Source organism: Eucalyptus grandis, chromosome 2 (genome assembly GCF_016545825.1).
Source record: "Eucalyptus grandis isolate ANBG69807.140 chromosome 2, ASM1654582v1, whole genome shotgun sequence".
Taxonomy (NCBI): domain Eukaryota; kingdom Viridiplantae; phylum Streptophyta; class Magnoliopsida; order Myrtales; family Myrtaceae; genus Eucalyptus; species Eucalyptus grandis.
Window position 1 is genome coordinate 24,734,996 of NC_052613.1, and position 26,169 is coordinate 24,761,164.

The 26,169-nt window shown below is 40.0% G+C and overlaps 3 protein-coding genes across 3 annotated transcripts; 1 reads left to right on the top strand and 2 right to left on the bottom strand.

Annotated features, from left to right (window-relative positions):
* Positions 1-388: 388 nt before the first annotated feature.
* Positions 389-5,029, top strand: LOC104427359 (3-ketoacyl-CoA synthase 20). The gene is made up of 2 exons (XM_010040464.3): positions 389-1,069; positions 4,059-5,029. The coding sequence occupies exons 1-2, from the start codon at positions 485-487 to the stop codon at positions 4,869-4,871; spliced, it is 1,398 nt and encodes a 465-aa protein (XP_010038766.2). The 5' UTR covers positions 389-484; the 3' UTR covers positions 4,872-5,029.
* A 1,386-nt stretch (positions 5,030-6,415) lies between these two features.
* Positions 6,416-7,594, bottom strand: LOC104427348 (protein ELC-like). Its single transcript, XM_039306889.1, has 2 exons — positions 6,623-7,594; positions 6,416-6,529 (listed from the first exon to the last, which is right to left on the bottom strand). Exons 1-2 carry the CDS (start codon positions 7,592-7,594, stop codon positions 6,416-6,418), a joined length of 1,086 nt encoding a protein of 361 aa, XP_039162823.1.
* A 10,171-nt stretch (positions 7,595-17,765) lies between these two features.
* LOC104427330 (protein ELC-like) lies at positions 17,766-19,597 on the bottom strand. The gene is made up of 2 exons (XM_010040439.3): positions 18,533-19,597; positions 17,766-18,083 (listed from the first exon to the last, which is right to left on the bottom strand). The coding sequence occupies exon 1, from the start codon at positions 19,564-19,566 to the stop codon at positions 18,544-18,546; it is 1,023 nt and encodes a 340-aa protein (XP_010038741.1). The 5' UTR covers positions 19,567-19,597; the 3' UTR covers positions 17,766-18,083; positions 18,533-18,543.
* Positions 19,598-26,169: the final 6,572 nt, after the last annotated feature.

The following is a 26,169-nucleotide window of genomic DNA, read 5'->3' on the forward strand; positions in this document are numbered from 1 at the left end:
TATCTTGGGCACCGCCATCAAATCAATGAATGAATAACATGGAATCTCTCCATTTAAAATGACTCAAAATCTAACCCGTTGGAGATTTGAAGTGATATGTCATGAATCTCGAGCAAAAATAAATTGAGTAATACTGAAGTAGATATAGGTCTTGAAAATTGTCCAATAAATGCAAGTTAACACATTTTCACTGTTACGTAAGATTAAAGTAACTCTCTGGTTTGGAAGTGGACGTGATTAATTTGAGACCGACGAGGGCTGCGCCGAAAATAAAACCAAAACCCTCATCATCTCTTTCAGCCCATTATATAAAGGAAACCGGTTCTTATGTTTGTCCCTTCCTCTTACACAAACCCTACTTCTCTCTTTTTCCCAGTAAGGACTTCACTTGCATTCAACCAGCATCACAACATACTCAAGCACAAATTGTCTTCTTCTTCATCCGCCATTGTCTCCACTTGTTCACACACACACACCCTCACAAATGTCTTCATTTGATACATCAACCTTCACTCTTGAACATCTCAACCTCAAATCCACGGGGATTTTTCTCCTTTGCCTAACCCCAATCCTTTTCATAGTGACCCTTCTCAAGCCAAAATACCCCAACAAGGTGTTCTTGCTGGACTTCGTGTGTTACAAACCCCCCAACGCTCTATCTTGCTCAAAAGAGTCGTTCATGGAGAAGGCCCGGCTATATGGGAATTTCTCGGATTCAACCCTCGACTTCATGCGCAAGACGCTGGAGCGGTCAGGGCTCGGGGAGTCAACACACCTGCCTGAGGCGCTGCTCCGGCAGCCCCCAAACCAGTGCTTGGAGGAAGCCGTGAAGGAGGCTGAGGCGGCTTTGTTCGGGGCTGTCAACGAGGTGTTGGCCAAGACGGGGGTGAGAGGGGATGAGATTGGGGTGTTGGTGGTGAACTGTTGCATATTCAACGTGGTGCCTTCTCTATCTTCCATGATAGTGAACAAGTACAAGCTCAAGGAAGATGTGGTGAGTTATAGCCTTCAAGGAATGGGTTGCAGTGGTGGGCTTTGTGCTATTGGCCTCGCCAAGAATCTGCTTCAGGTAACATATTTAAATTATCGGAAAATGACTCAAGGCTTTCTCTTTGGCATTTCTCTTTGGGTGTGCAAATACGGTTCATCTGTCTACTAAAAGTGAGATTAACTTCAAGCTAAACAAAAAAAATTAAATCTCGTAATAGAAAATAACATGCTTTATGGGATGTTCCTTTGCTTAAAGCACGTTTAATGATGGGATTAGGAGGTGTCCAACACTTAAAGTCAGTATCATTGATATGCTCAGTTTCATTTTTTTGAATGTTTGATGTCCTTGCACGAAGCAGTTGGTATGTGTAGTTTTAACATTTACTGTTTCTTTCCATTTCGGGCAAAAAGAGTGTAAAATATGGTCTGCCCCGTAGATCATCCCATGATCCTATAGGTGAAAGAAGTCAACATCCGTCGGATTTTGTCAACCTTGTCTGATGATTCCTCTGCACCATCTTCAATTGAAGTCCCAATGTGGGTTGGTTTGTTTTCTCTGTGACAAGCGTCGCTGTGCTCTTTAATATCAGTACGTTGTTGGTACGTACATACATATAGAACCGTAGTTGTAATCTTTCCTTTTGTTTTTGGGGTGTGTGTATATGTATACACATGTTATACTTACATTAACAACAAAGTTACGCCAGGCCCAAAAACAAAAGAAAAGGACACGGGAACGATTATTATATAATCTTTGATAATTTAATTTTTATTTTGGTCGATAAAGAATTAGCATGTTTCATATTTTAGTTAACGTTAACGGATTTTTACAGATAAAATAGCAAGTGGGGTTTTTCCCCTTAGACGTGGATAAATAGATCTTATAATGGATCTTATTAGCTAGAGGTGATTATGGATGATCGATTATAGGATAGGCAAGGACCCTCCTGAACTTATTATGTCATAGTCGGTTCTCAATAGAATCTTCTTCTTTTTTTCCTGTTTCCTTGTGTCCCAAAATGTGGAAGATTAATAACCTTGAGTTTCACTTATCATGTTGACCTAAATGAGAAATGCAAGAAACGTTGAAGAGACTTAACTAAGGATTAGAACCGGTTTTGAAACTGGCTCACAACCGACTCAAGAATTTCCTTGAAATCGGTTCAAAACCAATTAATATGATAGAACCAAAAACCAAATCGGTCAAGGTCAGTTGTCCGATTTTTCACCCAAAAAAGCAACAAATCGTTGCGAACCAACCTGGAACTGTCGGGTGAGGTTAGTTAGATTTGGTTCTCGAGTTAAATCAGTCCGGCTGCTCACCTTCAGAGGTGATCAATGATCTGATGACCCATTAGGGCCAACGAAGTTTGGTCTTCGTGAAGAGCAAAATGTGGGGGTCCGGAGGAGCAAATCCTTCGGAAGGCTCACTGACTTGCGCAAACTTGTGCCACACTGATAAGATTATTTAGCATGATACTAGATTTGACCCGTCCATTAACCAGGCCTACAATCAAGTAGTAGTGCATTGAGAGCCTGTTTCATCTCCTACATTTATTTATATCATCTACGTTACTGCCAATGAGTACAGTGCACGAAATTGATATATTAATAAAAAAATATCAAACATAAATGCTACTTCTTGACAATTTTGCACTTCAACGAGAATTCGGAAGAAGTACTCTTTTTTTCCTGGCCATATTTAGCAAGATCGATTATTTATGGTAGGCAACTAGTAGTCCCGTGGTGTTGAATAGGCATGAAAGCGAACGGCATCACTTGTCCTTTTTTTAAATAAAAGTAATATAAATTGTTATAAATCTGAATATTCTCATCAACCTAAATGCATTAAGGACTTCTCTTGAGAACATCAAAGCCCATTCACTTTTAGAAAGAATGGAAAATTAAGTCAACTTTTGATAATACTCTTATTAATGAAGTCAGTCAATGAGAGAAATCTCTTAGAAAGAATAAAGAAAATTCATATATAAATAGCGATTAAAGCGAAACAAGAAGATGAGAAGATGGATGAAGAGATACATAAATTATTGAGAAGTATATTCGTAAGGATATATATTTCATCCAAATGAAAGAAAAAAATAATATGAGTACATAAGAAATTACAATATTATGTGTATTAACTTAGAAAGTTAAAAAATCAGTCGCTAATTACCAGACTGAATTATATTTTTTTCAAAAATATTTTGTCATATTTTTGCAAATCCATGTTGGGTATGCTAGCTCTAGTAAGAAAAGCATAATACGGACCCATGATTACATGTTAGTTAGTGATTGCCGGTTCTCAAAGCCAGCCAGTCTCTTGAGAAATATAAAAAACTGCTTAGTTAATCTGTTAGGATTAGTACAATAGAATTTGGCCATGAAGATTGCCGTAGATAAATCAAGCGATTAGAAGTCAATCATCATTAGTAGTTGGAATTGTGCTGTCAGTAAGTGAAATTTATCCATAAATTTTTTTTGTTAGAATGTCTCCGTGTTCTTATTTATCCCCTCCTTTTCTCAAGGATTTTGTTTATGTGTATTGCTCCACTTTGCTCTTATTAATGACCGAGTCTTTTTTACATCCATTATAATTTGTTAATAACAAAAGTCCGTATAACTCAACCTATAGCATGTTTGGCTGCAGTAATGACTACAAGTTGACTGCCAATTACAGGGTAATAGCAATTACAATATGGTTGTAATAGTCATTCCGTATTACCCCTGTTTAGTTTTTCTCTCGGTCAGTCATCAATCTTAGATTATTAATTTTAATATTAATTCTAACTAAATTTATTTATAGTATTCATGCAGTGATAAGGTCAACTATACGTTTTCTGACTTTAATCACATAATATGTGATCAAATGCTTCGCTTCTTTTCCATTTTCTCGGTACAAATGTGTCGGGTACTTTGTTTTCGTTTTGGCCTAGGCAAAGCTCTGACGGTCCCACTGCAGTTTGGTTCTAATTTTTTAAACCAAATATGTAAAATAGTTCTAATGTTATTAATACCTAAATTGCCATGCTATTTTTTTTCTTTTTTTGGGGGGGCGGCTCTTCATGTAGGTGCATCCCAACTCTTATGCTCTAGTCGTGAGCACCGAGAACATCACCGAAAATGCCTACCTGGGCAATGATCGCTCCATGTCCCTCATCAACTGCTTGTTCCGCATCGGCGGGGCCGCGATCCTCCTCTCGAACCGGCCGTCCGATGCCCAGATCGCCAAGTACAAGCTCCTCCACACCGTGCACACGCACACGGCCCGCTGGGACCGCTCCTACCAGTGCATCTTCCAGGAGGAGGACCCGTGCGGCAAACTGGGCGTCACCATCACCAAGGACCTCATGACGGTGGCGATCAATGCCATCGAGGCCAACATCGCCGACTTCGGCCGCCTCGTCCTCCCCATGTCGGAGCAAATCCTCTACGCCGTGAACTGCCTAGCGAGGCGCTTCCGCATGGCGAAAGTCGAGCCCTACGTGCCCGACTTCAAGAAGGCTGTGGACCATGTGTTCCCCCACGTGGGCGGCAAGCCAGTGCTGGACGAGCTCGAGAAGAGCCTCGGATTGAGCGAGGCCCACATGGAGGCGTCGAGGATGACGCTGTACCGGTTCGGGAACACCTCGAGCAGCTCGATCTGGTACGCACTGGCGTACGCCGAGGCCAAAGGAAGGGTGAAGCAGGGCGACCGGGCGTGGCAGATCGCATTCGGGTCCGGTTTCAAGTGCAGCAGTGTGTTGTGGGAGGCAATCAGGACCGTCGGTGGCGGCGAAGCGAGCAACCCGTGGACGGATGAGATCGATGGGTTCCCTGTGGACACAAAGAACATAGAACCGATTCCTTACTATTTCGAGCCATCTAAGAAAAAAGAGGTATGATTTTCAAGATGTAGCGATATATATTATGCTATATAGCATGGCATAATTGATTATATTTTGGGAGGATTATTTTTCAGAACCAATGTTTAATCTGGCTGTCCTTGAACACTTTTTTCATTAGTAGTATTTACTGGGTTTTGTTGCTTGTTGTAGATGGTGTTGAGGCACTATCTCTTTTATATATTTCTTATTGTATGGCTACTTTGAAATCATATCATATTCCTTTCTCATGAGAAAGTAATATTTTTCTTAATTGGATATTTGTATCTTTCGATTATACAAATCCAACTTTACGTGAAATGTGCTAAGGAGATTGGATTTGTAAAAGGGCAAGGACAATCGGCTTTTAGTATTCTGATTTCAAATGCCTAACTCAAGTGATTTTTCATGAGCTCGGCTTGTCACTGGAAATTACTTTAGGTACTTATGGGGGAGCTTGGACAAGGCCCTATAGACATAATGCCCAGTCCGACTCAACTAGGCCTGAACCAAGCCCACTCAGCTCGCACATTTGTTATATTTCCTTTAGCAGAAGGGCAAGCTCAGGCAACACATTTGGCCCTCTTCAAGGATCCGGCCTGGTTTAGTCCGACCATCGATCGGCTCTATTCAGATGCACTGACATACCCTAGCTATGCAAATATGCCAAGTACGAGTTATTATTTTCTCATTTCGTCTGTAGCAATGTTTTATGAACATGACCGAAATGCTGGAATACGATCAATTCTTCAGTCTGCCGCTTCTTAGCAACCGTGCCACTAGCCAAAACCATCCAAACCGGTCATATCCGCTATCTTATCAAACCGATCAGACCGGCTTTTCGCTTGTTTACCAACTTCTGGGAAAATGAAAAGTGGGCACTACATTGGCAGCTTTCAATAAAAAAGCAAGCTCTGCTTTTTACAACTAGATTCTACCTCTATCAAGGCGAAATTGTAAAGAGCAATTATTCCTATTGCCTTTACGGAACTTTCCTCTTGCATGGTGAAAGCATAGCTTGGTACTACATCACCAACATTATTTGATCTCAAATTAAGAGTTATCCCTATTGAACTCAATTCAAATTCTACGGATTTGATTTCCATTACCCGATTGCTATAGGATTAGTATGACAAAAGGTTTCGGAAGGCCCCCTCTTTCATGATATCCTTGAATGTGATCAATTTGATTCAATAACCCCCTGATGAGCTTATCACAGGTGAAAATAACTGCCGACTGGCAAAACCCGTGCATCAATTACATGGGAGGGTCAACCGAACTAAAGGCCCGGCAATTAGCTCACTGCAATATTAAAATGAGCAAAAGTGCCTCCTGAAAGGCGCGAAACATGCACGCATTCATCGGCCGGCAATGAGCTCAGGGATTTATCAGATGAAATTATAAAGTTTTTTGAGTAAAGTTTTTAATTTTTTTTTTTTGGGTAAAGATGAAATTATAAAGTTTATAGGGCTTTTTTTCGAACAAATTCAAGTCTACGGAGAATTTTGATGAAAGAGTCCCATTTACAGGAGGATTTTTCAAAAACAGCACATGAGAACACTTAACTACGAGTCTGAAATGACATTTTTACAAAGCTTCCGATCCAATACAGAATCTGGCTCTAAACTGAATAAAACTATCCCGTTGAAGGTAAACATAGCAACTGACTCATTCCAAAACTGAAGCATATGCACGCCAAATCGAGAAGCAACAATTCACAGGAGATATACTTAGTCCTATAAAAGTTGACGGGATGTCTCAAATTTAACTACCATGGCTCTGTGGAAAAACTGTTCTCTTGCCAAATTCCTAACTTGCCTAATATAAATCTCAAAATTCATAGCCCCTTCATCAACTGCTTTATCCAATGCATAAATAGTATCCTCTATGGACAGATCTGCAGCCAAACACTGGAGCCTCAACCTGGACTCCTCATCAACTCCTTCAAACACATCATCTATGTCATCGTCCCCCATGGCCATGGCCCGTTTGGGGTCGTGGACTTTGAGCCAGTTGATCAAGACATCGGCTTCCTTGGCCAACCGTGCCATCCTATCCCTCAATTCCCACCTCTCGCGCTTGAGCCCTTGGACTATAGCCGTCACGATCTTAACCTGCTGGTCCATTTCCTGTTGCAAGGCCAGTAGCTTCTCGACCTCCTTGTCGGTCTCGGACCTCAAGGCCGTGGTATCGTAGTGAAGCATCCCCTCAAGGCGATCGAGTGCCTCCTTCGAGACGACGGAAGAGTGGGTGAAGGGGCTAGAAGTGGCTGAATAGGAAAAAGGGTGGTCACGAGAGAAAATCTTGACAAGGTTGTGGACAAGTTCCTTGAGGTTGCACCTAGGGAATTGCCAGGTTCGGATATATGGCGACGTGGTGAGCCCCGAGGGGTCTACGAAGGGGTGGTCATGGTGTATCGTCGGGGAGGGGACCATGCCCGTCAGGCCCACGAACACGATTGGGGCCACGTAAGGATAGTTCTCATGGAGCCAGATGGTGAGGGGGACTTGGGGAGAAGAGCTGGAGATATGGACCGTGCCATGGGCATTGAGGAGGTTCGCGATTGTGCCATCACCGTGGATGTAGGTGTCCATTGACGGACTGAGGTTGGGGAAGCCTTGAAGCAGTGAAAGCATGTCTTTTCTTATGAGCCATTTCTGGTCAGGGTCTGTGTAGGATAGCTCAAAAGGGCCTGTGCACCATAGCGCTGCTTCTATGAATTGGACTAGAGATTGGGATGCCATTTTCACAGAGAGAGGGAGGGAGGGAGGGAGGGAGGGAGGGAGAGGAGAGGATTGGTTTTGGATAATTGTCTGGGTTCTTTTTTTTTCTGTTTGGTGTGAAGTTTTCGATGCGTGTGGATTGATTCAAACACGAAGATTATAATTACAAGAAATTTCAAGTCGTTTTCATGGATTAAAGAAAGACCTTCAACAAATTGCAAGTCAACTATAACAAAAAGGCTTTAACAAAAAAAAAAAAAACTATAACAAAAGGGTAATTGTTGCTTGTTGTGGTGGTGTGAACATTGAATAATGCTGAAGTTGGAAGGTGAATTTCTTATCTTTTTCCTTAACGCTAAACGATATGGGTCGATAAAAACAATACCGTGGACAAAAGGCATTTGTTGTTTTAGGGTGTTACTTTGTAGTGCTTTGCTCACGTCAATCCCATTGATTTGGGCGATTCTCAATCCCTTGGGGATGGGTTTAGCACAGATTACCAAATCACAAAAGAATGGTTTGGTCAACCGCTTCTTCTAATGGCAAATGCAATAGAGGCCAATAGGGACCTTTTCATTTATATAGTTTATCTTTGGGAGAAGAATGCTAAAAGTGTTAAAAATTTTGTATGTCGCTCACTCTAGCACTAAAAGTTTCTTTTGGATCATTTAGGCTTCGTTCATTTTGCGAAAAATAAGGTGATTTTGGAAAATATTTTCTAGGAAGCCATTTTTTAGAAAAATGTAATTAATTTCCAATGTTCGGATGAAACTTTAAAATGAAGTGGAAAATATTTTCCGCTATTCGATAAGGAAAATATTTTCCGCTATTCGATAAGGAAAATATTTTCCTTCATACACTCTTTTTCATTTATTTTATTTTTAAAATCAATTTTTAATTATTTATTATTTTTTTAACAAATCAATTTTTAAATTCTTTTTTTTTTCGGTTTTCAATTTCTTTTCTTTTTCTTTTCTTTTTCTTTTATTTGTTTCCCTCTTCTTCTTCTTGGCCGGTCACTAGCCACGATGACAGCCGATAACCTGCCATAGGTGAGCCTTGAGCTCACTAGCGAGCATGAGGCTTGCCCACCTTTAGCGAGCTCAAGCTTGCTGCTCTCACCATATCGGTGAGTGCGAGTTTCAAGCTCGAGGCCAACAAGCTCGAGCTCAGCAAAGGTGGGTGAGCCTCCTGCTTGTTGGCGAGCTTAAGGCTAGCCTGTGGCCGATCGTTGGTTGTCACCATGGCCTGCGATCGGCCAAGAAAGAAGAAGAGGGAAAACAAAGAAAAGAAAAATGATAAAAAGGAAAAATAAAAATATTCAAATTTAAAAATATATTAGAAGAAGAAGAACAACAAGAAAGGGGAAGAGGAAGTAAGGGCTTGTTGAGGTGGGAGATAAGAGAGATCAAGTGAGAAAAATATTTTTCACTTTTAAAAGTGAAAACATTTTTTCCTAGTTTAGAAAACTTTTTTCCCTTCATGGAAAATGTTTTTCCCAAGCAATTCATTTTCCATGAAATGAATGTCGAAAAATCCGGAAAACATTTTTTTAAAAGTTATTTTTCGCAAAACAAATAAAGCCCTAAATACTAATTTTTTTGAAAAGCGATCTTTTCAGTTCCAACTCTAGTCTATTTGGTCAGAAATACGATGTGGACTTTTTCTTATTAGTTTCTTAAGTCGATGTGGCTCGCCAAGGAGTTTAGTTAGCATCTAAACCTTAAAACGACACCGTCTAGTACTTTTTCTCTAAATGAGAACCCCAAATCCACAAATTGAAAGATAATCTCAATTTCAAACCCTAAGCTGGCCATTGAACTAGCCATCTCCGTGCCTTACTCAATGACCCAATCTCTCTCTCACCCTCCCTTAGTCTATTTTTCTCTATGACCACTAAGCAACGCCAAAGAACATTTAAAAAAAAAAAAAAAAAAAAGAGCTCCATCATCAGAGTAATTTCCTCAAACACCTAGTGGGCATATGGTGTTCTAGGGCAAGGAGACAAATCAAGAACAGAGGCAGTGCACAAAGGGTTTCAAATGAACCGAGACATGAGAGCAAGAGAGGACAACAAACGTGGAATTGGTCTTGGCATGTGACGCAGAGGTGGGAAGCCAATCCTCGGCCTTGCTTCGAGGGACGAATGTATGGGAAGTCAAGCCTAGCCTTCCTATACTCTGTCATAAATCTCTGTTAGGGCTGGTTCCACACAATCTTCCGGTTGTCGGTGGTGGTCGCTGCTGCCATCTCTCTCTTCGATGCTTCCTAAGTTTGGTGACGTAGGGAACTAAAAGCATGTCATGCCACGTCATTTTGGACATCAGAGCCATGTTGGTTGTGCAATATCGTTTTTGTAGTCCATGGGGACTATATTTTTTTAAAAAAAATTGCCAAGTCATTTTAACAAATTAATTATGAAGCTCATATAATCAATTTAGCCGGAATTTTTTACCGATAGCACTTAAGTGATCATTTTTGCTTTAATTCGGCACTTAAATGAGTTGGCTGAAATTTTTGGCACTAAAGTGAACACTGTACATAACTTTTGGCACTTCTAATACACTTCTCTCATCTGTCTTCTTTTTTCTGAGGAAAGGAAAAAGAATTTCAAGTGGCGATTAAATAATGAGTCAATCCTGCGTGGAAATTACGTGGTTAACTCAATGTTTTAACGATGTTACCACCGTCGTCTTCTTTCCCGCGAACTCCAGATGTTACATTTCGATTTGAGGATTGAAAGACGTGAAGTAAAATTAGTCCTACAGGAGCAGCAGCAGCAGTAGCAGGAGGAGGTGTAGGAGAAGAGGAGGGGGAGGGGGAGGGGGAGGGGGAGGGGTGGGGTTGCAAAGCCTCGATTTCGAGACAAAACTTGGAGATGAGGCTTTGCCAAACCTCTGGGCATTTTTTTTCTACCGTCAAGACTAGACTCTAGGGCATTTTTGGGTCTCTACTTGGCTATCTCCTTTGTGATTCACCAACATAATTTTGGAAGTGGACTCGCAAGCTTTGCTGGAGATGTCACAACTTCGCCGGCGAAAGGGTCTTTGTGGTGATTATGACGTATATGCATATGGATATGGAGTTCGATCCTCAATTTTTTTTTTATTTTTTTGTAGGTGGTCCATATTTATAGAGAAAGTAATCGGTGTGCTCATTGGTTAGCAAAGTATGCTCTGCTTACTTAGCACGGAACATTATTTTAATGACACATCGCCTAATGAGTCGTTTCTTTTGTTGTTAGGTGAACGAATAGGAGTTAGTTTCCCCAGTAGTTATCATGTAATCAACGACTCTGGCCCTCTTTTGTTACTCAAAGAAAACTTTGGTCAACGGCAAAACTATGTGACGCATATATTGTCTAAACAACTAGGATACACATTAAGTTGCCAAGAACTTTACTAGAGATGACCTTGGCAACTCTAATTAAATAAAACCTATGACTTTGGGTATGTTATTTCCTATGAATTCGATGTTGAAGCTTCCAATTCGTCCATGAATTTGACCCTTTCTTTGTATGCATCTCTTGAGATGTTGATTGCATCGTCTATCAAATTATGTGATTGATATCGTCTGAAGCTTTAACTACTTAGGTCCCTACATGATTCATGGTCCATGAAATGTCTTTTCATCTCAATGAAGCGTTTTTATGTGGAAATAGCCTCTTCGCTCAATGAGATTGGTCTGAAAGCTCCCGTATTTTCCCTTTTGGAAGACTTGACTTTTTGAGACTAAGACCATGACTCGCTAATTTTAAGCATGAAACCATGCATCAAACCGAATATATTTTTTCCATTGGTAATATGACTGTTGATATTATCGCAATCATCCATGCAAGAATAGTGCAATGTCATAAAAATTGTATGAAGAGCGTTCATTTGAATTAAAAGAGAGATGGAGATTTCATTCGGCCAAAACATAAATTCCCTGTTTACAAGACCAGGAGACTGCATCAATACATTCGCAATTGTCATTTTACTTTATGTGACGGTAGATCTATAAATGGTCACAATGTTTTGTTGCCAACAATGTAACACAAACAATATAGGATGATAAAAAAATTAGTTTGGAGTAAATCTCTCACAAGTAATGTGACATTTTCAATTGACCCCTATCTAAAGAATAGAATTACTATGGTAATCAACAAATCATGAAAAAGTAAGGGATGATCACCTTAGGATAAAAATTCAATTTTACATCAATGGACTGTGAATTTTTAGGGCAGAAACGGGCCGCGATTGAGGAGCTACGAGGGCCCAAGCCGTGGACGGGCCTAATGGGCCTCACACCCATCAAGGATTGCCCAAGTGGATCCATCAAGGCCAACTGAGCCCACAATTGATCTTTTGGAAACTTGTACATTAATTATCTATATTCATTAATAGTGTTTTATACTATAATTTTTTTTTTTTTGTCGGTCCTACTCTAATCATACTCTAATACTCACTCTCAGACTTTTATCATACCTCCTTGCAAGGTGTGGGAGTTGAAACCCACTCCTGAAATGAAATCATCCCCACCCCAATCCCCCCTGAGAAGGTGGGGATTTGAACCCCTCACCTCCCTCTTCCAAGTTGGAAGAGTGGCCACTGAGGCGAACCCCCAGTGGTTTTTTTTATACTATAATTTGATTAATCCCTAAATTACGCATTCTAGAAGCTTGATGGCTTAATGAGGCAAGGATTGTTGTCTTCCAAGGGAGGGATTAGCGTCAATTGAAGAGGGGAAAAGGAAGAGACCAACTTAATTAGCTTCTTTAGTTCATTTCCAAATAGAGCACATGCTTGAATCAAGCATTAATTGAAGAAAGGATAGGAAGATTTCAAGAACTTTTGGTGGCCATCCAAAGGACTTTTCCAAGAGTAATTTAAGGGATTTTGTACTAAGCTCATGAAGACTTTGAGGAAACCTAGAAGAGAAGTTTCTTTCTCTCACTCATTCTCTCACTCTCTCCCTCATCTCTCATTCTCTCACTTTTGGCTCTCTCTCTCTCTCTCTCTCTTCTCTCTCTCTCTCTCTCTCTCTCTCTCTCTCTCTCTCTCTCTCTCTCACACCCTCACCGCTGCCCCCTCCCTCTCTCTCAAACACTCTCTCACTCTCATGCTCAAGCCCTCTCTCTCTTGCTGTTCGTTGCCACGCCATGATGCCCTCCTTGCCATGTCGTGATACCGCCACTACCACCCAAGGCCGAGCCCCTCTCCTTGCCGCACGCCTCACTACCATCTCACACCATTCTCTTTGTTGCGTTGTATGCCACCGCCACTGTCCACCGTGGTGAGCCATTGTGCCGTCGTTGTTGCCACCGCTTGCCATCAAAACTTGAAATCCGGTCCCGTGAGTGGCTTCCTAAACCTTGATTAGGATTATAGTTACACTTGAGATTAGGGTTAGGATTAATGTTAATGATAGTTAGATTAAGAGATAGATGGATTAGGTGATAACATATTTTGAAAACTAATAAGTAATTGTGATAGCTTATCTTGAAAAGTGATAAGTACTAATGATAGCTTATCTTAAAAAGTGATAAATAATTGTCATGACTTATGTTGAAAAGTGATTAATAATTGTGATAACTTATCTTGAAAAGTGATAAGTATCGTTGATAACTTATCTTGAAAAGTGATAAGTACTAATGATAGCTTATCTTAAAAAGTGATAAATAATTGTCATGACTTATGTTGAAAAGTGATTAATAATTGTGATAACTTATCTTGAAAAGTGATAAGTATTGTTGATAACTTATCTTGAAAAGTGATAAGTAATTGTGATAGCTTATCTTGAAAAGTGATAAAATATTTGCGATAGCTTATTTTGAAAAATGACAAGTACCTGGGATGGCTTATCTTGAAACTTGTGACGTCTTATTTTGAAAAGTGATAAGTTATGTTGATAAGTAAACCCATGGTGTGATATTGTGTGGAATTGAGGGGTGATTGCCATGAGAATGAAACTTAGAAACCTTTCTAAAGTATTTTTTGAAAAGAAAATTTAGAAAGGCATGATAGGATTGAATCATAAAGTACTACAGTGAGATGTTAAGTTTTATGTGTTTGCATTGATAATGGGAGAATGAGATTATCGTATGACTATTTTGGTAGATAAATAATCAATGGGTGACACATAGGATTATTTTATGGCATTTTTTAGTGTAAAAATTGCTAGTATATAACATGCAAGCACTAAACACTCTTGCATTAGCTAAATTGGAAGATAAAAATTGGCTTGAATGGTTATTGTGCTCGTGTGATCACTTAAATTGGTCCGTACTCTTATGACTACATGGGACGATGCTCGATGGATTTCGGAGGCCTAGCGGAGGTCCAAATGTTGCTCACGGATGGATTTTAGAACAATATTTTTAATTGAATGCCATCTTCGAGTGAGGGAAGATCGCCAGCACGAGTGTCATTCATGATTGAGAGCAATCGTAATAATCTAAACTTGTGTGGATGCATTGTGCATGGAATTGATAATAGTTATATTTGGATTATTATTTATATTTGTCATGTGCCTACTGGAATTGTGGACTCACATGGAGAATTATTTATGTAATAATTGAGTACGTTTTTAGGGTGAGTTACTCATTTCATGTTTATAAATGATGCAGAGCAAAGGCTTTGCTATTGATTAAGCCGCACGTATAGAGTGCCTCCAAGGCAAAGTACTCTCTTACGCAAGGTTTAAGGAGCTTACTTATGAATTCTTTCACTATTTGTGGTTTAAATTTTTCAGGCCCTAACTATGGACAATCCATTCTACTAGATGCATTTTGGGATGCTTGTAGATTAGGACACCCAGGTGATCCCCTTCCTATAGAGGGGATTGACACCGTATACAAGAAGTTCGTGACCACTATTTGGGTGGATGAGGGGCTAACAAACCCGGTGCCCCACTGTTTTGTGGAGTGGTATGTATATTTCGGAGGGGAGCCCTCTGGCCTTCTCTGAGGTTTTGACAGGCTGCCTAGTGAGGGATCTAGGAGTACCATATAGGACCCCATGGTAGTGTACATCCCCAATGACTTCGCCATAACCCAAAGTCGAACTTGGACACAGAGTCTAATCCTAAGCCCAAGCCATGGTACTACGACATGGACATATACTAGGCACGTAGGGGAAACACCATTTTTTGAGGTCGCCCTCGTAGGATAGAGGAACTAGGCTAACCCCCAACCCCTTCTTGGTAAATTGGAAAGAATCCGTGTTGCGGACGTATAATTATTAAAGATGTAATAAGTTGGTGTATATGTATATATGCATGAAAGTGTTTGTTGATATGTTTTCCTTGCTATCCCTATTAGTGCGTATGGCTGGGTGGAGTTGATTCTACTTTCACTTTCGTTTAATCGAAAGACAAAATAACTGGGTCGGCGATGCCTCTTGGGACATCGCAATTAAATTATCAAAGGAAAGAAAGGATACCGCATGTCCGAGGGTCAAGGCGTGATGTCTTGCGTTTGTTGGTATCAAAGCCTGGTCATTACTTGGAATGGTAAGATGTGCTGAGACTTTGGGATAGTTAGTTAGGAACACGCACCAGGCTTATGATTGCTAATTATTTTGTTGAATTGTGGTTTTGAATCCCTAATCATGTTGTTAGGATTGTGGAACCAGCCTCCTTTAGAACTCTAAAAGATGAATAACCCAAACCCGAGAATGTCTAGAGGAAGGGTAGTTACGGGCCAAGCAAGTGCCAGAGGAAGGGCACAAGGGGATCTAGATTGGATGGAATTCTATAAGTCTAAGAGGCAATCGGTAATCTGTTGGGACAGTAGGCTCAAAATCAGGCTATTGTATTACTGTTATTCCCAATGATGCCTTGTTAGCTGGAGACGGGAATGGCGATTGATGGATGCATAAGTTGGTAAAGTAGTTTGAAGCCGCCACAATTCACCAAAAAAAGTGATTGTGAGGTTGCAGCCTCATAAGTCAAGAAGTTGGAGAAGACCTTTGCAATACTAAGGTGCATTGAGGAGGACAAGGTGACATCGACTATGTACCAACTTCAAGAGAACGCCAATGATTGGTGGGAAGCAACCCGAGGAAGGGTCTTTTTTGAAGGCATAGCTCCAATTTGGGGTGCCTTCACTAAAGCGTTCAACAGAAAAGTACTTTTTGGAGTGCGTGTGAGAACAAAAGATGGCGGAATTTCTATGACTCTGCCAAAATCATCTTACCGTCGATCAATACGAAGCCAAGTTCACTGAGCTGTCAAAGTATGCGCCAAGGATGATCAAAGACCTCTTTGATTGAGCGAGGAGATTCTAGGATGGCTTGAAGTCAGAAATTCATAGCTAGCTAGTGCCTCTAAACTTGAAAGACTACGACGAGTTATATGAAGGGGCCCAGTTGATTAAAAGGGATGTGTCTGAACGAGCAAGCGCATTCGAATCGCGGTATGTATAACGACCCCAACTCTATCTCCGGGTCTTGAGCAGTAGGGGTTATTTTCGCGACATCCTAAGCTCGCCGTCATCCCAATTTTTTTTTTATCTTATTAATAAACACATGTGGAAGTGTGAATAAACATACTCTCCAGACAAATAATAGCTGGAAGACTAGGATATACATTATACATAATATCTTACTCTATATTATAATAGTATATTTACAAACTCTTTTTCTACATGCCGTTTTCCTTTTTACATCACACTGCAAGTTTTCACATAGGCTGGGAGAATTCCTATCTCCTTTAGTATGACTGCAGCTTCCAAAACTAACGTGAGACTTTCATCCTTATAAAACTAAAAGATGAGAGAGTGAGTTTTGGGAACTTAGTAAGTAAGGGTGCGCATGGTAACGCTTCTTGGCCATGGAATAGTTTCTTTTCAGAAATAATTCTTTTTTATTTCTATTCTGGGGAACAATTTTTGAGTAAAATAAGGTATTTGGTAACTACACAAAATGTCTATTCTTGAAATAAAAAAAGAATAGAAATGCGTTTGGTACGATTTTTTATTTTATTTATTTATTTATTTTTATTCTTGCTCACAAACCGCCGACCACCACTTGTCACCACCCATCGCCTGTCGCCGCCACCTGCCGCCCGTCACTGCCGCCCACCACCGCAGGACCGTCAGCCGCCGATCGTCACCCACAACCCACCGGCTGTCGCCGACCGCTGGCAGGAGGTGATCGTGTGGCAACGATCAACAGCAACAGTCGTCGGCCGGTGGTCTTGCGGCGGCAGGCGACGGGCGGCGACAACGGGCGACGAGCAGCAACAGGCGACAGCCGCAACAAAGATTGGGGGTGGCAACAACAGGCAGCCAGCAGTCCTCGCAAATGCGGCCGACGATCGGTGGCGGTCATCAAAGGTCGGGGGTGGCCGATGGGTTGTGGGCATTAGTGATGACAATCAAACGGCAACAATGACAATGGTCATCGCCAATGGGGCAACGATCGACGACGGCCGGCAATCGGCTAACGATAGTCGTGGCCGGCCAGAGGTGGCCAGCAATTAGCAAGCAAGAAAAAAAAAAGAAAAAAAATTTACTTATTTCTAGAAATTATTCTTGGGAATAAAAAGTTACTTTTTTTTTTATGACCCGGGAACCACCGTACAACCGGCCAGCAGCGTAAACCCGAGACGGACCGAGTCATCACCATAGATCCAGCCGCAAGTGAGTCACGCGAATGCGACACCTCTGGGATTCAAACTCCTCCCTTTTGTGAGGGGAGGAGCCCGAAGAGCTGCGCCACCACAGGCAGTGGTGGAGCTACTTTTTTTTTCTTTGTTTCTTGTTTCCCAAATCTGTTCTTAGGAACAAAATTATTATTTCTCACTTTGGTTTGTAGCAATGTTATACCAACGGGACGGAATGTCGGAATACGGTTAATTCTTCATTCTACTTGTTAGCACCATGCCATAGGCTAAAACTAATCAAACCGATCATAAGATATCCAATCAAACCTTGTCACACCAGGTTTTCACTTGGTTGCCAATTTCTGTGAAAATGAAATGTGGACACGACATTGACAGGTTTCAAACATTATAAATAAATAAAACACTAAGATGTCAAGCAACCTCTGCTTTTTACAACTACATCCTACCTCCTCCAACCAAACAAGGCAAAATTATAAAGAAAAATTACTCCTATTGCATTTACGAAACTTTCTTCTTGTATTGTGAAACCGTCGCTGGTTACTGCAATACCGACATTATTTGATTTAAAATTCAGAGCAATCCGTATCTCAAACAAGCGCATTGTGAAAACGTCGCTGGTTACTGCAATACCGACATTATTTGATTTAAAATTCAGAGCAATCCCTATCTCAAACAAGCGCTTGATCACCATTACCTAATTGCCACAGGATAAGTCAGAGAAAAGGTTTCAGATGCCTGCGCTACAGACAAAAAGAAAACATGGGAATTCCAAAAACCTCCAGAAGAGATGTTCATTCTCCTCGCACTTGACCTTCATTCAGCAAACCCCTGAAGGTGATCAATTTGATTCAATTACGCCTTGATTAGCTTATCACATGTGAAAAAATTTGCCGACTGGCAAAACCTGTGCGTCAATTACATGGGAGGGTCAAACCAACTAAAGAACTTGCGATTAGCTCGCTGCAAAATTAAAACGAGCAAAAAATGCCCACTTCATGGTTTTTCTTTTGACAAATATGCCTTACGAAAGATACAAAATATGCATGTGTGCGGTAAATTTTTGTTACCCGCAATGAGCGCGGGGATTCATTAGATGAAAGTAATAAGTATATAGGACTGTTTTTCGAGCTAAGTCTAGAGAGAATTTTGATGAATGCGGCCCAATTACTGGAGGATTTTACAAAAAATTAAAATTAAAATGAGAACACTTAATCGACTTGGTCAGAAAGCTTCATATCCAATACAAAATCTAGCTTTAAACTAAATAAAACTATTCCACTGAAGGCAAACTTAGCCATTGACTCATTCCAAAACTGAAACATATACACAGTAAACCGAGAAGAAAGAAATTACCAGAAAGATTCTTATTCTTGGTCCCGAAAAAGTTGATGGGATGTCTCAATTTTAACTACCGTGTCTCTGTGGAAAAACTGTTCTCTCGCCAAATGCCTCACTTGCCTAATGTAAGTCTCAAAATTAACAGCCCCTTCATCAACTGCTTTATCCAATGCATAAATAGTATCCTCTATAGACAAATCTTCAGCCGAGCACTGAAGCCTCAACCTGGACTCCTCGTCAACTCCTTCAAACACATCATCTATGCCGTCGTCCCCTGCGGCCACGGCCCGTTTGAGGTCGTGGACTTTGATCCAGTTAATCAAGACATCGGCTTCCTCGGCCAACTGCGCCACCCTATCCCTCAATTCCCACCTCTCGCGCTCGAGCCCTTGGACTATAGTCGTCACGGTTGCAACCCGCTGGTCCATTTCCTGTTGCAAGGCCAGCAACTCCTCAATCTCCTCATCGGTCTCGGACCTCCAGGCCATGGTGTCGTAGTGAAGCATCCCCGCAAGGCGATCGAGCGCCTCCTTCTTGGAGACAACAGATGGGTGGGTGAAGGGGCTAGAAGTGGGTGAATATGAAAAAGGGTGGTCACGAGAGAATATCTTGACAAGGTTGTGGACAAGGTCCTTGAGGTTGCACCTAGGGAATTCCCAGGTTTGGATATACGGCGAAGTGGTGAGCCCCGAAGGGTCGATGAAAGGGTGGTTGTGGTGGATCGTCAGGGAGGAGGCCACGCCCGGCAGGCCCACCATTACGATTGGGGCGGCGTGAGGGTAGTTCTCATGGAGCCAGATGGTGAGGGGCACCTGGGGAGAAGAGCTGGAGACATGGACTGTGCCATGGGCATTGAGGATGTTCACGATTGAGCCATCGTTGTGGATGTAGGCGTCCATTGAAGGGCTGAGGTTGGGGAAGTCTTGAAGGAGTGAGAGCATGTCTTTTCTTATGAGCCATTTCTGGTCAGGGTCTGTGTAGGATAGCTCAAAAGGGCCTGTGCACCATAGCGCTGCTTCTATGAATTGGATTGGAGATTGGGGTGCCATCTCCACAGAGAGAGAGAGAGAGAGAGAGAGAGAGAGAGAGAGATGGTTTTGGAGAATTGTTTGGTTTCTTTTCTACACGGTGTGAAGTGTTCAATACGCGTGGATCGGTTCAACTGATCGATTAAAGAAAGACCTCTAACAAATTGCCAGTCAAACTATAACAAAAGGGTCATTGTCAGGTCTTCTGTGGTTGCTTGTTCTGATGGTGTGAACGGGAACATTGAATAATCCGAAGTTGAGGGGGTGAATTTCCCACCTTCTTCCTCAACACTAAACAACATGGACCGATATAAGCAATTCCGGGGACAAAAGGCATTCATTGTTTTTGGGTGTTACTTTGGGAAGCTTAGATCACGTCAGTCCCATTGATTTGCGGATTCTCAATCCCTTGCGGTTGGATTTAGCAAAGATTACAAAATCTCACAACCGATTGGTTCGGACAACCGCTTCTCCTCACGACAAATGCAATAGAGGCCACTAGGGAACTTTTCATTTTTATAGTTTATCTTTCTTCTTCTGAGGAAAGGAAAAGTTGTTTCAAGTGACGATTAAATAGTGAGCCGACCCGACACAGAAATTATATAAACTATGTCCTAAATCTATCTTGAACTCAATGTACTATTTTGCTGAAACAATGTTATCGCCGTCGTCTTCTTTCCTCCTGAACTTCGGATGTTATATTATGATCCGAGGACTGAAAAGACTTGAAGTCAAATTAATCCCAGGGCCAAACCGTTGATTCGAGATGAATTCGGAACTTGGGAGAGGAGGATTGACCAAACCTCTGGACATTTGTTCTTCAGTCAAGACTGAAGTCTAGAGCTTTTTGGGGTGTCTCCTTGGCTATCTCCTTCTGATTCTACGACATAGTTTTGGAAGCGGACTCACAGGCTTTACTGGAGATGTTACAACTTCGTCGGCAGAATAATCTATGTGGTGATAATGTCGTATATGGACATGGAGTCTGATCCTCGATTCTTCAGTGGATAGGTGGTCCATGTCTATAAAGAAGGCAACCGGTGTGTTAATTGGTTAGCATACTTTGCTCCGATTACTAGTACGGAACATTATTTCAGGGATACAACGCCTAATGGTCGGTTCTTTTCTTGTTAGGTGATCGAGTTGGAGTTAGTTTTCCCCATGGAGTCATCTTGTCTTAGTCTTGGCCCTCCTTTGTTATCAAAAGAAAATTTTGGTCAACGGAAAAACTAGACAAACATTAAGTTGCCAAGAACTTTACTAGAGATGACTTTGGCATCTCTAATTGAATATTATCCATCAATTTGATCTTGAAGCTTCCATTTCGTCCATGAAAATGGCCCTTTCTTTGTATGCATCTCCCTCTAGAAGTCCATTGCATGATCTATCAAATGATCATGCGATATTTTTTCATTTCTCAATAAAGCGTTTTATGTGAATTTCTTTGCTCAATAAGTTTGACCTTGAAGCCTCTATATTTTCTTTTTGAAGGCTTGACCTTACATCTTAAGACTAAGCCATGACTTTCTTGTTAATTTTAAGCATGAAACCATGCTTTCAACCAAATATATTGATTCTAATGCTAATATGATTATGGCAACTATGCAGTTATCAACAATAGAATAGTAAAAAGTTATCAACAATAGAATAGTAAAAAGTCAAAATGAGTACAGAGAGTGTTCATTTAAATAAAAAGGAGATTTTATCAACCTACAATATATATTCCTCATTTCTAAGACCAAAAGACTAGAACAATATATACGCAATTATCATTCTACTTTTTGTAATGATAGGTCTAAAAATGATCACAATTATCTGTGGCCAAAACGTAGCCCTAGCGATGTAGGATAATATAAATGTTCTTTACTGTCTAATCGATTGGTATGAACATTCTAAGTGAAGCAAAACTTGAACTTACCTCTGAGTTTTCAGTGAATCTTGCCTGGAAATCATATTCCTATCTCATAGATTACATGTATAGCAAAACTTAAAGCACTCATTGTCGTGCCTCAATTAGGGTCATTGGAATGGGTACTCTCTCTCTCTCTCTCTCTCTCTCTCTCTCTCTCCATGTGACGAGGACAAGCCATTTTCGGACTTTGCAGTAGATCTTGTAAGAGACCCTCTCTATCTCCCTCTCCATGTGACGAGGCCAAGCCATTTTCGGACTTTGCAGTAGATCTTGTAAGAGACCCACTATGGGCCCAGCCCAATGGTCAGCCAGGAATGAGGGGAAGGTCATTTCTCCCTTTCTTTCTTTTTTTTCTTTTTTTTTGGAATAAAAAAAATTACAATGTTTAAAATTGAATTAACATCCGTACAATCCGTACAATATGTTAACTGATGGTACAATTTATCCTACAATTGAGATGAGCAATTAGTTACATCTTAAAGGTAAAACTACTTGTTAGATGTGGGATGTGTAAAATAAAAATAAAAAGGATAAATAATATGTGGATATAATATTTATAACTATCTTTCAAAAAATACCACAAACATCCAAACGTAGTAAGATGCTCGTTTTGAAATTTAAAGCGCATATATATAGTTGGTTAGTTGGGTTTCTATCATGAAGCAATCACTTAGATACGAATTATATTTCTAACAGTGCTTAAACTTTAAACTGGACTGATTTGTTCAACTGAATACTGTCTTAGCCTCCAATCTAATCCGATACCTCACGCAATCTGCAGTCCAAATCAGTTGAAATGGTAAAGCCGGTTGTGCCACTTTCATTAAAAAAAAGGATCAAATTGGCATTGTGAAAATTATTGAAGGATGGCGGTGGCAAGGTCTGAAGCCAATGGAGTGCAAAAGTGAGCTCCCTCTTGCGGTCCTCAGGATTCGAATCCCGCGCTCTCGAAAGAAGCGTGATGCCTCTACCGGCAAAGGGTTAAGCATTGTCTGATATGCAGTGCACGCATTGTCTGATGTCTATTATACAAATTATTTAATTATGAATTCTTACCTTTTACCCAAAAAAAAAAATTTAATTATGTCCTGCAACGGCGGGTTCTACGGGTTGAAAATGTCAAACCGCATATTTTACATGAATATACCATCAGGTATAGCCGCCATTTGCGACTTTTAAATGACCAATTTTGCACGGAGATGCCTATTATGATCATAATTTTAGGACCTGCCGAGTTCTTCTTTTGCTTTCTTTTTTTCGTTTTGATCGATGCTTAAGTATTTCGTGCACATTACATGAGTGATTTACAAAATAAGCAGCTCTTTTTCTGATAAAGAGAAACAAGGAAAGTGTGGGTAGGATCAAGCACAATAATTACAAAAGAAAAATCATAACATTATTATATGAATACCAATTTAGTTATAAATTTTTTAATTTGATCAATTTAGTTCTAAATTTACATGATTTGCTCATTTTGGTTTGAAACTATTAACATCACGGTTCAATCACCATAGTCATCCACGTAGTCATCCAATATGACCTGACGACTGGTCCTAGCTTGGGTGATTTTAATAATTTATTAATACTTTCTGATTTTTTTTTGGTCATTTTCTTCCGTCAATCACTAGGCCTCGGTAATGACTAACAGAGGTCTCTGGGCACGGGTAAGGGACCACCACACATAAAAGAAGCAATTTCATGGTTTATATTAAATTGAAGAAACCCACCATAGGCCCAGCCCAATGGTCGACCACGAATGACAGGGTAGGTCATTCTCTCCCTCTCTCTCTCTCTCTTTCGGAAATAGAAGAAATCATATTGTAGTAATAAAATATATATACATACCATCAGATTACACACACATTGGACAAGCTGTGTATGCAACATCAATCTGATGGTATATATATATCACTTATCTTATTTCTGAGACAAGTAGTAAATGCTTACTAGTTATAAAAAATACTTGTCAAATGTTGGGTGTGCAAAAAAGAAGAAGGATAAATAGCTTATGAATCTAACAATTTATTATCACATTTGAAAAACTGCAACAAACCATCTAAGCAGTAAGATACTCCGTTCGAAACTTAAAGTGCATTTGCATTCGGGTTGGATTTCAAATAATGCTTCAAATACTGAACTAGACTAGTTGATCGAATTGGCTACCCGCCTGGTCTCGGGTCCCGTTCAATGCCATGTGCTGTTCGTGATTGAAATTGGTCTAGCCGCTTGTGCCATTCAATTCAAACCCAGATCAAGTCGGTCATTGTGAAAAATATTGAAGGACGGTGGCGGCAAGGTTCAAACCTTGCACTAAAGGAATGTGAAATTGAGCTCTCTCATTTAGTCCTCAATACTCGAAATCTTTGCTCTCAAAACATGCACAATGCCTCTGCCGGCAGGGCTAAGCATAGAGATGCCTGTATGATAACTGTCATTTTATATTGTTTTACACATCCTGATTTGACCGCTTTTATTGATTTAATATGTCAAGCCATAGCTATTTGGTATAGCCATTTCGGTACGATTTCTAAAAGGCCACTTTTGCATAGAGATGCCTGATATAATCATATTTTTCGGACCCACCAAGTTTTTTTTTTCTTTCTGTTTTTTTGTTCCATATTGATCGGTGCTTAAGTAATGTGTGTACATGAAATGGTGATTTATAAAATTACCAACACTTCTCTTCATAAAGAGAAAGAAGGCAGGTGTTGGTAGGACCAAATTTATCATGTAAAAAAAAGTAATAATAAAAAGAACCCTAGAGATCCCAATTTTATTTTTTTATTTTTTATTCTATGGGCTTTGATTGTTTCTTCTGATCCATCAGAGATGGAGTAAAAAATGGACAAGACATTTTCCTTACTAAATCCAAACTCATTGATGACGCGAAGTCGTTGTTTTAGTTTGGGAGTCCTTAATTTGATTTGAACGTTTCACCATTTGCGATTTGATGAAACCTTATTTTGGAAGAGTCCAAAATCTATTCACTTTCGTACTACACACTCAAAATCATATCAAATTGACTATCGATTAGGAGCAAAACTCTTGTGTTTGACCAAGTTTCCATCTCAAATGGGGGCACAAATGCAATTTCCAAGATACTTCCTAAGGAACAATTAGAGATTTCTTTTTTTTTTTCTTTCTTTTGTTCCTTTTTCCTTGACTTTGAGAAAAAAAAAGTATTCTAATATACTCTAACTTCAACTACACGCCCAAAAGGAAAAATAAAAATAAAAATTGAAAGAAAAAGAAAAAGGGGAAATTGCACGAGAAGTCCCCAACATTTGGCTTTGGCTCAAAGTGCAATCATACCTACAATGCTTGAGAAAATGCAATCGAGCCTAAACATGTGAAAATGTGTAATCAGGTTCCAAAACTTATATAATCGATGCAATTAAATTCTTCCAATAACCGATTAGCTAATTTTGCTAATGTGGCTCTCCTGAATCCACTCACTTTTTCTTCTTCTTCTTCTTTTCTAAATTCAATAGACATGGCGCTAACATCTTTTCAGGTAAGAAAGAATCGAAATTTAAAAATAACAAGAAAAATAAAGAAAATATGAGGAAGCCAAAAAGAAAAAGCAAACCAAAAATGGCCAAAAATTCTCAAGAATGAAGAATAAAAGAAACTAAGTCCAATGAAAAGAAAAAAAAAACCACAATGAGTTTGAAGATTGGGAGAGCGCTGCCTCACGCCCTGGCAATGCACCCCCTTTCTTTCCCCCAAAACCAACGTTCCCCTCTTATATTTTTAGGGTGCGGTCGTTTTGCAGGCAATAATGTATTCAAAAGACATTTTACAAAAAATGATTATTTATATCGTTTACAATAATACATACCTAACAATTTTAAAAAATTCATTCATTTATTTTTTTAAATAATATAAGCAATAATTTGATATATCATCACTCATTTTCTGTAAAACCAATGTGCTCTCACTCATTTTCTGTAAAACCAAGGTGTTCTTACTTTAATTCAATTTTTATTTAGATTGTAGCTTTTTATTTTTCTTTCTAAAAAAATTGATGTTTTTTGACATAACGCAACAGCAGTGCCATTGCCACATACATTAAAAAAAAAAAAAAACCCTTAAATAAACCACTTCAGTTCTTGAAGTGCTACCCTGTTGACAAATTTGGCTTAGTTGCCGAGAAAATATCTTGATTGGACCGATTCTAGATCGTTCAAGACATTAGTGCACTTTTTTTTTTTTCAAACGAATCAGAATTTATGATTGCACGTCCGACTTAAAAGATAAGGAATTGCGACTTCAATTTTTTCGATAAAAAAGAAAAAGGTAAAAGAGTAGAGCTTTGATAAATTGCAACCGCAAGCAATGTCAGATCCCGTGGGAAGCGTATAAATGGAGTTTGGTGGGATGTCCCTCTCGCAAGTAAATGGATAAAAGAAGAAAAAGGGCCCCCAAAGCTTCATCCCCCAAAGTCCTCCAAGCAATTGACAAAAAGGTGTGGCGATGCACCCGCGCACCCCTCACCTCAACAAACACCTTTCAAGACTTTTTTAGGTCATGGGTTGGAATTTTCCTTGGGACTTGGGATGTGCGAACTTGCGAAAGCAGCAGTGGGAGATGAAATATTATCAAGTAATAAATAATAGTACTTTAAAAAAATAATATTGCCTTCCATGAAGATATTTAAATTTAAATTATTATCGATAATAAAAATATTCTCGATTAACATCGTTTCAAAT

What these genes read in the sequence shown, in the direction of transcription:
- LOC104427359 (XM_010040464.3), top strand. Translation starts at nt 485, where the DNA reads ATGTCTTCATTTGATACATCAACCTTCACTCTTGAACATCTCAACCTC. An exon ending in TCGCCAAGAATCTGCTTCAG is followed by an intron (nt 1,070 to 4,058) that starts GTAACATATTTA and finishes CTCTTCATGTAG; the next exon opens with GTGCATCCCAACTCTTATGC.
- LOC104427348 (XM_039306889.1), bottom strand. Translation starts at nt 7,594, where the DNA reads ATGGCATCCCAATCTCTAGTCCAATTCATAGAAGCAGCGCTATGGTGC. An exon ending in AGTTTTTCCACAGAGCCATG is followed by an intron (nt 6,530 to 6,622) that starts GTAGTTAAATTT and finishes CATATGCTTCAG; the next exon opens with TTTTGGAATGAGTCAGTTGC.
- LOC104427330 (XM_010040439.3), bottom strand. Translation starts at nt 19,566, where the DNA reads ATGGCACCCCAATCTCCAATCCAATTCATAGAAGCAGCGCTATGGTGC.